This window comes from Macadamia integrifolia, chromosome 7 (assembly GCF_013358625.1).
Source record: "Macadamia integrifolia cultivar HAES 741 chromosome 7, SCU_Mint_v3, whole genome shotgun sequence".
Classification (NCBI taxonomy): domain Eukaryota; kingdom Viridiplantae; phylum Streptophyta; class Magnoliopsida; order Proteales; family Proteaceae; genus Macadamia; species Macadamia integrifolia.
In genome coordinates this window covers 32,618,445-32,634,052 of record NC_056563.1, presented here as the reverse complement: position 1 = coordinate 32,634,052, position 15,608 = coordinate 32,618,445, and the positions used below count along the sequence as shown (strand labels likewise).

Here is a 15,608-nt window from a genome sequence, read left to right as displayed (position 1 = left end):
TATAGAAAATGTACAATTTCTCGGTCTAGATCTCGGTGAATATCTTTGTCTCGACTCGACTTGAGACCAAGTCACATGGGATATATACATAATTTCGACCCTCAACTTGACCCAACTTGGTATAACTCGACATCTCTCGCCTATCTTGCCCTGGTGTGAAGAAAAAGTGAGCTTTTGGTGGTTTTGTCTTGCCAAATCTCTCCTCTGCAGTGTATTACATCTTCAACACTTGGAGATTATCACTTCATCATCAACCTTTGGAGATCATTTTCTTCTCAAGAATAATTTTAGGTAAAAACAACTTCTCAAACCATTTTTTGTATAGAAACATGGTCAAGTAGTTTATTGACTTTGAAGTAAACAGACTCAAAACAAAACTCATAAGGGTTATGAGTATCATAATCACTTGAGTTAATTGCTAATCTCGTACATTAACTTTATCCCCACTTTATTGGCGTATAAAAGATGTCTATTACAAGAGATAAATAAAAAAGTATTAAAATATAACAAGCCCAAGGCTCATAGAACCCAACCATGGACCAAAATAAAGTATTCTAAGGCCCAATTAGCCCTATTGGATACCGTTAACTGCTTTATAATCACTTAAGTTAATTACTAATCGCAACATAGTTGTCATGGTGTCAAGGCGAACCAAGGCGTTGGAGGGCTGCCTAAGTGCTTAGGTGACAAGGTGCTCGCCTTAAGGTGAACAATGATACCAAGTGTTATATTTTATTCTCACTCTTTCCTAACATTATTTAGTATGCTACATATACATTATATCATAAAAAATCAACATTAAGCCACGTCAAATCATCAAAGATCAACATTAAGTGATAAAAAATCAACATTTAGCGAAATGCTCTTGTTCTATAATATGTTTTACTGGTCAAATGATTTTAATTTTAAATGAGACTTTTTGTATCAGGTATAGCACAAAGCTTGCTTTCCGATCAAACTTATTTTAAAATGCGCGAATGTTGTTAAAATCGCTTGAATGAAAATAATTTTAAAGACATCAAAACAAAAGATTATTTTACTGGACTTTTCATTTTTAGCAATGTTTTACTATGATAAGATTTACAAAAGTTTCTGGATTGAGAAAAACCCCAGCATTTAAAAGTTGAAAATCGCCCCTACAACGAAATATCTTGTTTTTTTCTTGAACTGCAGGGTTGATTTTTTATCATTTTGGAATTTGATTTTTAAACTATTTTTATTAGATTCAAATTTTATGAATAATATCTTAAGTAGATGAAATAAAAAAGTAAATGATATTTGGCATAAATAATTCCAAAAATATAAGATTACATGCAGTGCAATAAGGCAACAATTACCTAGGACTCAGGCAAACCGTCTGGATGCCAAGGTGGCGCCTTGACTACTATGAATCTCGTAACCTTATCCCCACTTTATTGGCTTATAAAAGAGGTTTATTACCAAAAAATAAAAAAGAAATAAAAAAATAACAAGCCCAAGGCTTATGGAACCCAACCATGGACCAAAATCAAGTATTCTAAGGCCCAATTAGCCCTATTGGATACCCTTAACTGCTTTGTAGAATGATATAGCCTTGAACCATTTGGGGAAGCAGACCCGTTCTTACCTTATATGCCTGAATATCCAAAGATGGTAGTATCCTATATGTTGGAATGTCAGATTAGTTATTGGTGGTCTGCTAAGTCAATCTCATCTGTAGAAGCTATACCTTTTGCTATGCTTTTAGATCTGCATTCTACATCTTCATTAATTGTATGTCTTCATTTCCATATGACTAATGTTACATGTTCCATTTGTTGATGGGAAAGGGAAAACTTAATGTCCTTGACAGCAGAAGGTTTCAAGAACCTTATGGATCATGTTTGGAGGTATTTTTTTGTTTCATTTCTAAGGAAGTTCTGAGGCCTTGGGCTGACTAGTATGTGGTTCAACAGCAGTGTGCTGTTCAATGCTGAAAATGTTTTTTTCCCTCTTTTCTGAGGAGTATTATGTTCAGATGGATGGATTGGTCCATCCATCTGAACAATGAAAAATTGGATTCTGGTGTGATGTGTAACTTGAGGTCTGTATCTATATTATATAAGAAAGAATAGGTTTTTCATATTTGTATGGATTGGTAGAAGCACAGGATCATACCTTAAAAGCCAGCATGGTCTTGTTTCCTCTAGTTGGTGATCTATGCCTTAAAATCCTCGAAGAACAAGAAGAGCTCATTGTGCGGGCTGTTACCTTCCTTACTCCATAGGGGACTTATCCACTGGGGAGACTAGAAGAAATGAAAAAAATTTCCATTTAAGCGCCTATTTCCTGCTAATGTGGTCAAGTTAGTTTTTGTCTCGGAGCGTGCTTGATTTGTTCCAAATATGAAGTAAGTTTCCTTATTTTATTTGTGTAATTAATTACTTGAAAGTTGATATTCAAAATATCCTCTATTTTCTTCTTACTTTTAAAAGGCGTACCCAGTGCATGAGTCTCCCAACACGGGGGTTTGGAGAGGGTCATAATATATGCAGTCTTAACCCACTTCTCGGAGAGGTTGTTTCCTTTTCTTCTTACTTTGTCCTGTAAAATAATCAAGAGTTTTATTTACCATAAAAGAATTTTTCTCCTGTGTTTCCTTTTCTACATATACGGATCTTACTGATCAGTATTTTTTATGTCTTTTGAGCTATGTATGCACTTCTTGCTTTTTGTCTTGATGAGATCCACTTTAGTGCTCTTCATGGAAGCTTTGGCTGGGCTTAGATGGGATGGGGGATGCTTATTTCTACTGATATGTCGCTAATCAAGTCAACAAACTATTTGTCTACTTATTTTTTCTTTTCGTCTCATGCTTTGTTTATCATTTCTATTATGTTTGGAGATGTCTCAAATGTCTATGTTTGGCAGAACAACTAGTTTGTATTTTTTATTTTATTTTATTCTGTATGTAAATTCTGTCTTGCAGAATAGTCATCTACACCCTTGCATAGCCATGGCAGATGCAGAGCCAGTTATGGGTGTTGAATCAACTTCTTCTATGGTAGAACAGCTTGGGAAGGCATTTTTTGAATTTGAATCTTACAAGAATTCCTCTGAGGAGACAGTTCTGTGGAAGGAAGTTGAAGATTATTTCCACAATCTTGGGGAACTATTAAAGAAGAAAACTGATGAGTTAGAAGAAAAGGAGAGGGAATTTGAGGACGAGCAATCTCAAACTCGCACGTTGGTTGCGGAGAGAGAAGTAGTTGTTGCTGCTAAAGAAAAAGCTCTATTGGATCGAGTGCAGGAGATAAAAGATTCTGCTGTTGCTGCCATTACGGAGGCTCGAGAGAAATACGAAACTCCATCCCCAGAGCCAGAAGATGTTGAAGACGACACAGAAAACAAGGTAAGCAGCTCATTTGATGGTGATACCAATGCATCCCTCCCTACTTTGGAGGTGAAATCCCCTCATAAATCTGGGGAAAATGCTGATGCTGTGGCTGTTGAAGTGAAGCCCCGTCCAGAGCTGACGCAATTTTGCGAACAGATGGATGCAAAAGGGATTCTTAATTTTGTTATGGAGAACCGAAAATTTTTTGCTGCTGTTCGTGAGGAAATTTCTGTTGCATTGAGAAGTGCAACTGAACCAGCCCATTTGGTGCTGGATCCTTTGGAGGGGTTTTACCCTGCTGATCAAATTACCCATCAAAGTAACAAAAAGGATGCAGCCCTCCAGAGCATGCGCAGACATGTGTTATGTGCAGACATGTGTTATGTTGATGGAAGCCGTTGCCCCCTTGTTGGCGGGGGCAGAACCTGGTGCTGATCACCCTCTGAGCCCTGAAATCAAGCAGCAAGCCAAGGCATTTGCTGATGACTGGAAGCCTAAGTTGGCTGGTGCGGACATTGATGCAGCCAATGGAAATTCATTGGAAGCAGAGGCATTTCTGTGGCTCCTCGCAACTTATAAGATTGCTTCGGAGTTTGATGAAGAAGAACTTAGCAAGCTTGTTCCTGCTGTTGCTCGTCGCAGGCAGGCACCTGAGCTCTGCCGTTCTCTTGGGCTAACACACAAAATGCCAGGTTGGTGTTCTGTAAAACTGACCGTAATGGTGTCATGAGACCATACCATTTTTCTTTAGGCTATGTACCGTTGGCTGTGTGCGGTGTTATATAAATTTGTTTCAGAAAGCTAGGGAAGAGGCAAGATCAAATGGGTAAAGGCCTGCTGAGTATATTCTGTTAGAAGTGTCTAATTATTAGAGCCTCACTCCTTCACAGGTGTTGTTGAATCGCTGGTCAGCAGTGGAAGGCAAATTGATGCTGTCCACTTTATTCAAGCTTTCCAGCTTACTGAGAGCTTCCCTCCAGTGCCCCTGTTAAGGACATACTTGAAGGACTTGAGGAGAAACTCACAAGTAAAGGGTGGTTCAGGAGGTGCTGTTGGTCCTCAGGTGCCTTATTTCAGCCAGTAGAACATAAGAGAAATACTCTTTCTTACGTTCCCCCACCCCTTCCCTTCTGGTCAAGTATTTATAAGAAAGCTCTTTTACTTTGTTTGCAGAATGATGTAAATGCACAGGAGCTTGCCGGATTAAGGGCTGTCGTCAGATGTGTTGAGGACTACAAGCTTGAAGCAGAATATCCACTGGATCCACTGCAGAAACGAGTGGCTCAACTGGAGAAATCAAAAGCTGATAAGAAAAGGATGGGAGAAATGGCAAAGCATCAACCACCAAAGAGGGCTCGGGCAAATGGAGGATACTTGGGCCTCGTATGCCTGTTGCTGCTGTGGAGAGGCAGCCTCCAGTTTTCAATGAGAGGGGAGCTTACATGGGAGCAACGGAAAGGTATCCTCATGCTGGTCCAACTGCTTATGATTATCAAGTTCCTAGCCAGGGAGCATACACCCAGCAGCAGCCAAATGCACAAAGGCCATTCTATTATCCCCAAGATGAGAGGTCTACAGCTAGCACATATGATGCTGCTCCATCAAATTATGCTGCCTATATGGGTAGTGGGTTGCAGTCCTCACATCAAGCATATATGTAATACAAATTCTGAAATACATTAGGAAAACCTTTCTGCATGGGGATGCGCAGGGAAGTCTAAAGCTGTTCCCCTGGGAGGCTTGTGTAACCCCGCATGATTGTTTTGAAAGATAGGAACATATTCTACTTTGTCTGGATCCTAGGCTGGACATAGGAGATTTGGGCATCTAGTTTATTTCCAGTCTCATTCCCCTGCTGAAACTTCTACTTATTTGAGGTTATCAATTGCAAGTGTTTTTTTGCTATAAATATTGACCTGGTTTTTGCTATATATCATTTTTTTGGTTTGACTTTTTGTAGCTTATATTGAATGCTGTATCGGTGAATGAATTATAATCCAGTCCATCTCACAGGCAACTATGGAATTATTAGCAGTTTTACCGGATTCTCCTTTTGAACTTTTCCTCCAGAAAATAAAAATGCAGGTGGGCATGAGAACACCAGGGTCTAAGAGGGTATCTGCATGCGATATAGCACCAGATGCCCGGGCATATGCAATGCTGATCTAAGCTGTTGGGATGGGCACCATCAACAAAGGTATGAGGTGTTAGCCTCAAAAACTAGTGATTGTCAACTTTTTTTTTTTGGCCAATGTAAGCGGTGATATATAAGCTGCAAGGGAAAAGCTGGATAAGAAAATGAACTATTTTATGCATTGATTTAGTACATTGTTGAAAGATATCAGGGTTCTCAGTTGGACTTAAGTTGTTTATGATTGAAACAACATTCATTCCGTACTCTTGCAGCTATTAGTTTGTGTGTGTGTGTGTTTCAGACCTCCAGAAGAAGGCAGTCTTCAAGGAGCTTTCCTGAATTGGCTATAAGGTTTAGTAATAGAATCTCTCTGTGGAATGCTGTTGAGGGAGGTTAGTGGTAAATTTGTGACTGAATAAATTCAATATGAACATCTATTTTGTATACGTTTATGGATCAGCATTGAAGGGCCAAGAAGTCACTTGAGAAGGTTCACTCTGATGATAGCTGTAAAAATCTCGTGGGTTTTGTTGAGACTTAAACGAGGAAGACTGGATATCCTGATCAGGAAACTTGAGAAACAGAAGGTTGGAACAAGTATAAAGTCCTTTGGAGTCTGGATCATAAGCTTGGAAGGAACGGAGTGTGCTTTCTGCCCCTGCTTATTTTCCCAGATTTCATTTTTGTCCGTGGATGTATGCGACCTATTTGGGAAAACACTATCTAACCAATTTTCGCTATCTGCGTAGAATGAGAATAGCACGTTCCAAACAACCTTCCATAGCTGAGCTTCTCCTGATTTGTGTGGGCTAAGCCTCGTTTCTTTTCCTCTGATCTTTCATCCTTTCATTTCTCCCTTCCCCCAATTCTTTTTATATTTTTTTTCTTCTATTTCGTTGCCTTTTTTATGGATCCACGTAGATGACTCCATCAAATTTAGACAAGATAAAATTTTTTGTTGTTGAAACAATATTCCATAGGTGTCGTGCAGTTGCGCATTATGCCATGGAATTGCTATAGGCTTGCCTTTTGATTGGACTAGTAAGGCATGTCAACCGCTGATCTGGTTCAGTTTTGGTTCAAAATGGTTGGTAGAATTCGTGATGGATCGAATAAAAATATTTTCATGCCTTTAACTTATGAGTAGGGATATAAATGGATAGTTGAAATCCGAATTTGAATTCACATTCATATTCATTTAGGGGTATTCGTATCCTGTCAAAGGGTATTTGGATTAAAATATGAATGATTCAAAAAATAATTAATCAATTCGATTAAATAATCAATTAATGATTTTGAGGGTTCTTGAAGTTTAAACAGGTTATAGAGAATGAGGAAAAGAGTGAACCAACTTAAAATGATGGATTAAGAGCAAATTATATTTATTGAGGGAGAAAGATCTAGATTACACAAGTCAGAAAGTAAACAAACAGCCAAAAAATATTTGATCCAAATACATTCGATTCGAATAGGATCCGTATTCGATTCGTTTACATTCTTACTTATGAGATCTTATTATTTAAACGATAGAAATGGTCCAGGGCTTAAATTGATGGGGACGAATTAGGTTTGACCGGACCGACCAGTCGACACTCTAAAAGGGGAGGACAGGTATTTGGCTTAAGTTTGCCACGTGGTACGAATAGTGTATCCGTCTACGAGTCGCCGCTACTCTCGAAAGCATGTACAAGATGCGGTGGGCCCATGGTTGTCATGGACATATGGACCCATTCGAATGTGATTCATATATTGTGGATTATCATATGATATATTTATGAATGTTCATATTATTTATATGATAAGAGGGTCCCACTCCCATCCCCATGTAAATAAAATAGAGCATGCATGAGTTTTTCTTTCGTTATGCATGCATGCATGAAGATTAAGTTTGCTCTTCACCTGTTCAAGTGATAGTGTTCTACTCACTCTCTATCTCTTTTTCCTTCTCTCTCTCTCTCTCTCTAACGCTTTGGAGTTTGAATTCTGATCTGACTGCAAATCTGAATTGAATGCTATGATATGATAGTGTACACGGAGGAGAAGGAGAGAGCCCAGAATTCTGGGAAGAATTGGCGAGTGAATTGAGGATTGTTTCTTTTTATATATAAGGTAATAAATTTCGATGAAATCTTCAACATTCCCTTAAAACCCAATTCTCCGATTTCTACGAAACCGTCTTAAACCCTCGGCACTCAAAACCTTCTCCTTTACTTGTAAACGAGAACGACAAGCGATGGAGAGGAGAGGCGACGAAGAAAGATTGGCGAAGCTCTGGGGAGAAACACCCGTCGCTGCTGCGTCTCCGTCTGTCGTCCGCCACCCGAGTCCGAGGCAGTTCCGCTACCTTAACAACAATAACATCGCATTCCCTGCTGCCAACGAAAACCCCTTTTCCCCTCAAACTTCTTCTCACTCGCTTGATTCCAGTTCTGCTCGTCTCTCGTCGCGTTCGTTTCACCAGTCCCCTCTTGTTTCTTCCGATATCCCTTCCTTTCACAATGGTGTATCAGCTTCTGTGCCTGCTGTGACCAATACCTTGATTGGTCAAGGTCAGGGTTTTCCGTCTTTATTTTATCAGCAAATGCAAGAAACAGTAATGGAGTTGCAACGCTTGAGAATCCAAGAAGCCATTGTGGGACAGACGCTTGCGATTATGCGCGCTCCTGCTCCTCCTTCCGTTCCGGTTGAGAGTTTTGCTGTTTCTCGATCGAATCCCGACACAGGGGTCTTGATGTCATCATCGGTTAATGGTTGTGACATGTATTGCTGCCAGCCCAGAAACAAATGCTGCTTGCAGCTTCCAAGACCTTCGTCCCTCGATTTCGCCAAGCGTACCCCGATGATGCCCTGTTCTAATGTTAACGGGTTTCGCCTTGATTCTAATGGGCACTGCAGAGTACACTCAGGGAATGGCCAGCTCTTGGAAACGAACAATCCAAACACGTTGAGGTCCCCGCTCTTAAATCAGAGTCTAAATCATCTGCGGCAGCCGCAGGAGCTCCACCACCCAATGTACTCATCATTGGAAGATTTCAGGGGCCAGATGGTTGCGCTGGCCAAGGATCAGCACGGGTGTCGACTTTTGCAGAAGAAGTTCGAGGAGGGAAAGGTGGACGAGATTGAGATGATTTTTGCCGAGGTGAAGGACCATGTGGGCGAGTTAATGATCCACTCTTTTGGGAATTACCTTGTTCAGAGGCTCTTGGAAGTATGTACTGATGAACAGAAGATGGAGGTTCTTAGCACCATCACCAAGGAGGAATTCCAACTCGTCACAATCTGTCTTGATACGCATGGGTATTATTTTTCACTTATTTGTTTCTGATAATTCCCAATATTACGGAGTTTTCCGTTGACAATAAGTGGCAAAAATTCAGTTATTTTCTTGGATGAATATAGCATCAAGTCACTTTCTCCTGTTGCAGTACTCGTGCAGTACAGAAATTGTTGGAGCATCTTACCACCCCAGAGCAAATTTCCCGTGTTATGATGGCTTTGAGGCCGGGCACCGTCATACTTACCAAGGACGTGAATGGTCATCATGTGATTCAAAATTGCCTCCAGCATTTCTCCAATGAAGACACTAAAGTAAGGTTTGGTAACTTGTTTTTGATTTCCTTTATTTGAATGTCACTCTGTTTCTGTTACACTATATAGAATGTTATGCAATTTGGTGGCTGTGAAGTTACATTTGAGCTCTGTTTGATTAGACTACAGTTTCAAGTAGTTCCACTATAATCTTCTATTTATTTTGTCTATAGAGCTGTTGATGTTCAAAATAGTTATCTAGTCAGCATATTCATTATATCCATGTGTGTAAGTATTATAAGTTTTAAATAATCCTAATCTTGTTTTTTGTTAGAATTCTGATGTGGGACCTCTATATGTATAATTGTTTGCATATTGAAGAAATATCTTATTTTTTTAAGTTTCTCTAACTGGTGTCTGCTTCATGTGTCAGTTTGATCTTTGGTGCTAGAGATCTCAATGAATTTAACCAAATGCAAATTTTCCCTTCAACTTAGATCTTCACGTTTCTTCTTATGAAAGAAAGGGGGTCTTCTTGAGGTTTTATTTGTTTATTGAACATCTTGTTTGCTTTGAGATTGACATTACCTAATGATCTGATCTGTTTACTTTTTGAAGAGGATCTAATGAGTGGAGTTGGATTCGGATGTTATAGTTAGGTGTCTATGTATCTCTTGAATCTTTTAATGAATTGCATGCAGTAGTTGTCAGCTACTTGCATTGGTTAGAATTTGCCTTTTCTTTCTTCAATCATTTCATGGTTCATTCTTCTTTTCTGCCCCGTATGTATTGATACGTTGGTGATATGAACTACAATATGCCACACCAGTATAGAAAATATAGTACGAGTAGAGGGGACAGATGTTCCTTCAGATATTATAGTCTAATTCCCTAAAAATAATGAAAATTTTCAATAATGGACGCCAAACAAAACAGAGTACTCAGGAACACATAGGACATTCTCTAATGAAAAATGCCTTTTCCTGAACTAAGATTTCGGGACAAATCTTTAAAATTGATTCCAATCATCTCACCAATCAGATAATTTTCTCGCCATGACCACACAATTTTGGTCATCCTCCGTTCCTCTTTGTATAGTGGAGCCACCTATGCTTAAAAGATCCCTGTTAACCACGACTCTGAACTAATTAAGGACCGTGAGCACCTAGACGGGGATAGGGTTGACGGCACTTATATTATAGGGATAAAGTGGAGGTTTGGGATCCTACATGAATGTGAGGCCGGACCTGGGAAGTTTGCCAACCATTTTAAAGTCTTAAATAAGTATGTAAGTGTAAGTAAAGTCATCGATTTGTGTTTGTTTGTGGAAGCAAGTTATATATATATATATATATATATACCTATTATGCTTATGCATAGTTATCGTGTATCTTCATAGGTTGTGATTAAACTTTCTTGAATTCTTTGAGCATTTCTCGTTCCTACTGTCTGTCTCCCCTCCTGCCACATTTCAACCAGTTGTTAACCATAAATACACCTGGACACCCAAGTTGGTGTTTGCACATGTTGTATACTTGTATTTTGAAGTTTTACAAGATGTAAATAAGATACAAGCTCCCATTAGAGGCGAGAGGTATACAAACATTAGGATAATTAGTCTCCATAAATTAATACATTCAAATTCAAAGTGGAGCTCCTAAACACTTGAGGAGTTACCCTTATAAGATGAAGTGGAGGTCTTAGCTTCTCCTGCATTGGTATTTGCAAATGGTGATCCTATATACCTCAAGAATAGAGGAAGAAGTCAAGAGATTCCCCTATAATCAGTTATGAATTCTGTTCACTACTCTGCGCTTGCTATTCTTCTTTGAGTGGCAACTATACTGTATGAACCCCATCTTTCCAGAAGGAATAGGTCTATTCCTTATCCCATGTGGATCGTCTTGCAATCATATTTTCATGGTCTCCCAAGCAAATGATCCACTTTCTTGTCATGTTGCATACTTCTTACACGCTATGTGTTTGTAAACTGATGCATTCACAAGGCTTAAATTCCATTCTTATTCAACCAACCATAAGCGAACCTCTTTTTCCTTAATTTCAGAATGTTCTTGGTTCTTCACTGCTGCAGAAGGCTCAGCTATAATATGTATTAAATGTTTCTCTGAAACTGTTATCTGAAAAAGTAAATGATATATAGCGAGTCAAAAGAAGGTCTATCTTTACATGCTTCCAGGTCTGGTTTGTGAATTGACCTGTTTATTGTGGCTGGTTCGGGGTCTGATGATAATTGGTTGACTGTGAGGTGGGCGGTTGACCTTCACATATTGACCTAAGGAATACAGTGGTACATGTGGTATTTTGATCAATATTATGATTTGTCTTTTCCTTTCCCCCTTTAAGCATAACTGTACTTCTCCTACTGGTACAAGACTATGTAGGTATCAAAAGAGAGAGAGAGAGAGAGAGAGAGGGGGGGGGGATAAGGCGGGAGTAGGGGAATGACGGACAAGAAATTCCAGCCCTGCTCTCCTGGGACCCCCCAACAACATTTATGGCTTCAGACCAACTGTGCTAGCACTTGCCTCCTATGAAATTCATGTTTTACACATTTTTGTTTCCACAAGACACATATCTTGTTAAAGAGCCCACAACATTACCAACTCTTCTTCTCTCTCACAATTCAGTTGTGAAGAACTTTTTGGATGAACAAACACAGTTGCACTCTCCTCTTTTCTTCTTATTCTTAGATGGTGCATCAGATATATACTTCAGAATCTACAATTTTGGAAAAGGAATTCAAGATGATTAATGGTTTTTGGAGGAACAGCTGCAAGCTTTTCTGTGCTGTTATGGTATGATGGAGGCAATTTCTGAAAGGATTTTCTTCTTTGTCTATGTCTATCTTTGAATTTATCTTATTCTCTTGAAAAACAGCACTTGTTTGAATGAAGAAAAATAAATTGAATACAGTCCCAACTCAAAAGGAATTTTTAAGTATCTATCATGATCCATGTGGTTTTATGCGAGCTGGGCCATCTAGGTTAAGGTGGAATCAGCCAGCTCAGGTCATTAAGGATTGGCTTTACATTGTGATGGTTCAATTGTTTGACCGCCGGTTTGGACAACTATAGCTATAAGGCTCAGTTTCAGTCTACTCAAAGTCTTGTTGAAACGAAATTGATCCATGGAGGTCTATGGGAGTCCCTAAAAGCATTGTAACATGGAACATTGCGGAACTGATAGAATTCTTACATGTAATTGCAAGAACTGATCAAATGAGCAACAAAATGCATCCAGGGTCAGCTATTATCAAAATAATGAACAAGAGTATTTTAGATAAAAGCAATCTGGGGTATACTGTAAAATATAAAGTTTAATATTATGCCAAATGGACAGTCTATAGCCATGGTCATCAGTTTTATCATCCCTTGTGAAAAAAGTAACATGGTTCAAAACACTAACAAGTTGTAGATTAGGTCTTTGAATGTCATCTATGGTGTATTAAGACCAAACCATGTGTGCTTGGAACTTTCTCCCCTATGTTTTAGGTAGCTCATATTTTTGTACTGTTTTTTGATATTTTAAATAAAAATTTAAAGAAAGAAAAAAAAGAACCCAGCAGGCTAGTTCCAGCAAATACACCACATATAAAGGAATAGACTATCTGCAACGTTCCCAGCATTTCAACACCTAAATGATCATTAAATCCTTTGACCAGGGCCACCAGGCACAAATTCATCAGTTGGTGTTAATGTTGATAATTAGTATGTGAATGCATCTATTTAAGATTCCAAATACAAAATAATAATAATGAGAAAAAGTCATATTCTAGGAGTTACCTTAGTTTTCTCCAAAATTAGGGCAAATATATGTATTTTTGGAGTTAGTATTTCAAGGATGATTTCTCCCACTTTGGATTTAGGGTGTCCCTTTCATTTCCTTATGTATTATATATATATATATATATATATATTATTTTTTTTTTTTTGAAAAATGAAACCCTTGTGCTATATCTGTCGTGAAGAAATGAGAAGTTTTAGAAGTGCCTTAACATGACCTTTACTCCACACATTTCTAAATGCTGGCCAAGATTCTGCAGTCTTAGGTGGCAAGTATGAGATGCAAATACTGTTTCAGTCATCAAAAGTCACAATATTGTGGATGGACATCCTTTATAGGTGGTCTTGAAGGCTATGTCATACCCTGAAAGAGGCATATGCTTTGACTTTCTGATTGAAGTATTGAGTTATTTTAAGCAATAGTTCAGTTAAATGCCTTGGTATACTAGCTCATTTATAATAAAGGTTGTTTTTTTATGCTAGTGTTTTCTTTCTTTTCATTTCCCTTTTCCCTTGTAAGTTCACCCCGATGGATTCCAAATCACCAAACTATTACAACAACAAAAACAACAACAAACTCAGCCTTAAATGATTGAAAAAAGGGGATAATTGATTCAAATTGGTTCAGTATAGTTTTGAAAAGTACATGTAATGTATTAGAGTGATTTCCACCTCTGATTTTGAACTAGTCTGAAACTTTTGTGGTATTAGACTCTAAGTCTATGTAATACACCTATCCTTCATACAATTTCAATTGAATGCTTTTGTCTTGTGATAGGTTCTTCTCCTTTTAATGTTTATACATGATGCATGTTATATATTGCTTATTTATAGTGTCTTTTATGCTCCAAATGTGTTTTTGCATGCGCATCTCTGATATGATGTGATACGATATGTCTCTTAAAATCACCCCTCCGATACGATACCCGATATCGATATTTAAAGCCTTGCATGTGAGACCATGTCCATAGGAAGGTATTCCAATATCCAGTGAAAGCTTGAAGTGGCTGGCATCCCCTTATGTGTCTCCCTGGTAGTCACCCAAGGATGTTAGTGAAAATGCTAATTTCTTAGCTATGTAACCTATCAATCAAATTCCTTTGTGAAAGTGAGAAGAAACAATAAAGAAATAATAGGGGGAGAAAAAAACTTTGAACTAGAGTAATCCAGTGTAAAAATAGGAAAATTCTCTTCGTTGAATCTGGGATTCTCTTCCCCCACCCCCTGGTTTCCTCTTTCCAGTGAACTTTCTCGTGTGGCTGATTATTCTGGATTTCGGAATCTCAAATGTACATTGGACAAGTAGCAATTTGACGGTTGAATCAGTGAACTGAAAATTCAGAATCAGAAAGTAAAAAAATTTCATACAATGAAAGATTTGCCCTGGGAAGATTTGTAAAATTATTTGATTGGGTCATTCTATCTTAGGTTGTTCAAACCAAACTTCTTAACCATTGTCTTCAGATGGACTCCAGCATGACTTCTTTCAGATATTACTTTTATCATTGAAGTGTAGTATGGTAATTGCAAGTTGTAGAGAAATCTACATTTGATTTTATCTGCAGTCAATGTAGTTTAGGCATGGATCTTATATTATGGTAGTTGGGTTCCATAAAATTCTACTTTTGACAGTGTTTAACGGGGGACCCAGGTCCTTTTGGGTTTGGAGGTGCTTTTATAGCTAGCGACAGGGCTGGTGCTTCCTTTCTCCGTTGTGCTTTCCGTTTTTTCCCTGTGGGATTCTAGACGTGTTAATTTTCTTGCTGGGGCTTTCTCAACACTTTATGGTTGGACCCCTTGCATGTCCTGGGAGCTCTTTCCCACAGGAGATTTCATTTTGTTCATGACTTGTTTCTGCTTACTTGTACACTCCCATCCTCTTTTTCTTGAAGTAGTTGTTAGTAATACTGATGATGATGAAATGGAGCTGCCTAAAAAAGGGGATTTTTGCAGAATCCATCCAGAGCGGGAATTAGTATCCCTCTCCCACCCCCACCAAAAAAAGAAAAAAAAAAAAGGATGGCAGGCCACATGAAACCAGTCTCCAACTCCCTTTTATAAAACAAGTAATTGAAGTTCATCTCTCAATCATTGTGGGACTTGGCAGGTGGAGTATGTGTAATCCCCCACTCTCATCTATAATATTTATACCCACCCTCTCCCTCTCTCTGTGTAACCCAAGAATAAGTAAAAGCAAGACAAATTGCCCTTTAATAATTTATCAATGACAAGATATTTGTACAAACAATGCACTGAATTTATGTATAATTATGTGGGTCTAAGTTTCCCTGAGTTACCCATGTGTATCTATTCACATGCACATATCTGCTAGGAGTTCATCAAAATGATGGTTGATCTGTGCTCTTGGTATCTTTAATGTTGATTTTAATAGTCATACACCATACTTGGAGTTACAAAAGTTAAAATTCACTATCACCATGAAACTTTATGATTGTGTTTCTTTGCCAGTATCTTTTGAACGCAGTATCAGACCACTGTGTCGAGATTGCCACAGACAGCAGCGGGTGTTGTGTACTGCAGCAGTGTTTGGGGTATGCCCAGGGAGAACCAAGAGAGCGCCTTTTTGCTGAAATTACGTCAAATGCAATTGTCCTGGCTCAAGATCCTTACGGGTTTGTTCTGTAACCTTTATCTGTCTTCTACTGCTTACTGTTTTTGGTAATTTAATTTTTTGCAATCTCAACAGAAAAAACATCTTTTTTCTTTAGGAACTATGTTGTGCAGTATTTATTGGGTCTGAAAATACCACATGTCATGGCTGCGGTAT

The 15,608-nt window shown here is 38.5% G+C and overlaps 2 protein-coding genes across 5 annotated transcripts in view; both read left to right on the top strand.

Moving 5' to 3' along the window:
* The window catches only part of LOC122084483 (FRIGIDA-like protein 3), a 25,898-nt gene extending 20,819 nt beyond the window's left edge, over positions 1–5,079 (top strand). For 3 of the 4 annotated variants that reach the window (XM_042652759.1, XM_042652758.1, XM_042652757.1), the window contains 3 exons: positions 3,784–4,047; positions 4,246–4,418; positions 4,529–5,078. In XM_042652759.1, the coding sequence (XP_042508693.1) occupies positions 3,784–4,047; positions 4,246–4,418; positions 4,529–5,038 (947 nt within the window). In that variant the 3' untranslated portion in view covers positions 5,039–5,078. Of the gene's footprint in view, positions 1–3,783; positions 4,048–4,245; positions 4,419–4,528 lie in introns of all 4 variants that reach the window. The other variant, XM_042652756.1, reaches the window with a different exon arrangement.
* LOC122084928 (pumilio homolog 12-like) overlaps positions 1,451–15,608 on the top strand; it is a 21,110-nt gene continuing 6,952 nt past the window's right edge. The window contains exons 1-5 of the mRNA XM_042653345.1: positions 1,451–2,529; positions 8,601–8,786; positions 8,915–9,077; positions 15,290–15,453; positions 15,550–15,604. Of these exons, the coding sequence (XP_042509279.1) occupies positions 8,614–8,786; positions 8,915–9,077; positions 15,290–15,453; positions 15,550–15,604 (555 nt within the window). The 5' untranslated portion in view covers positions 1,451–2,529; positions 8,601–8,613. The remainder of the gene's footprint in view (positions 2,530–8,600; positions 8,787–8,914; positions 9,078–15,289; positions 15,454–15,549; positions 15,605–15,608) is intronic.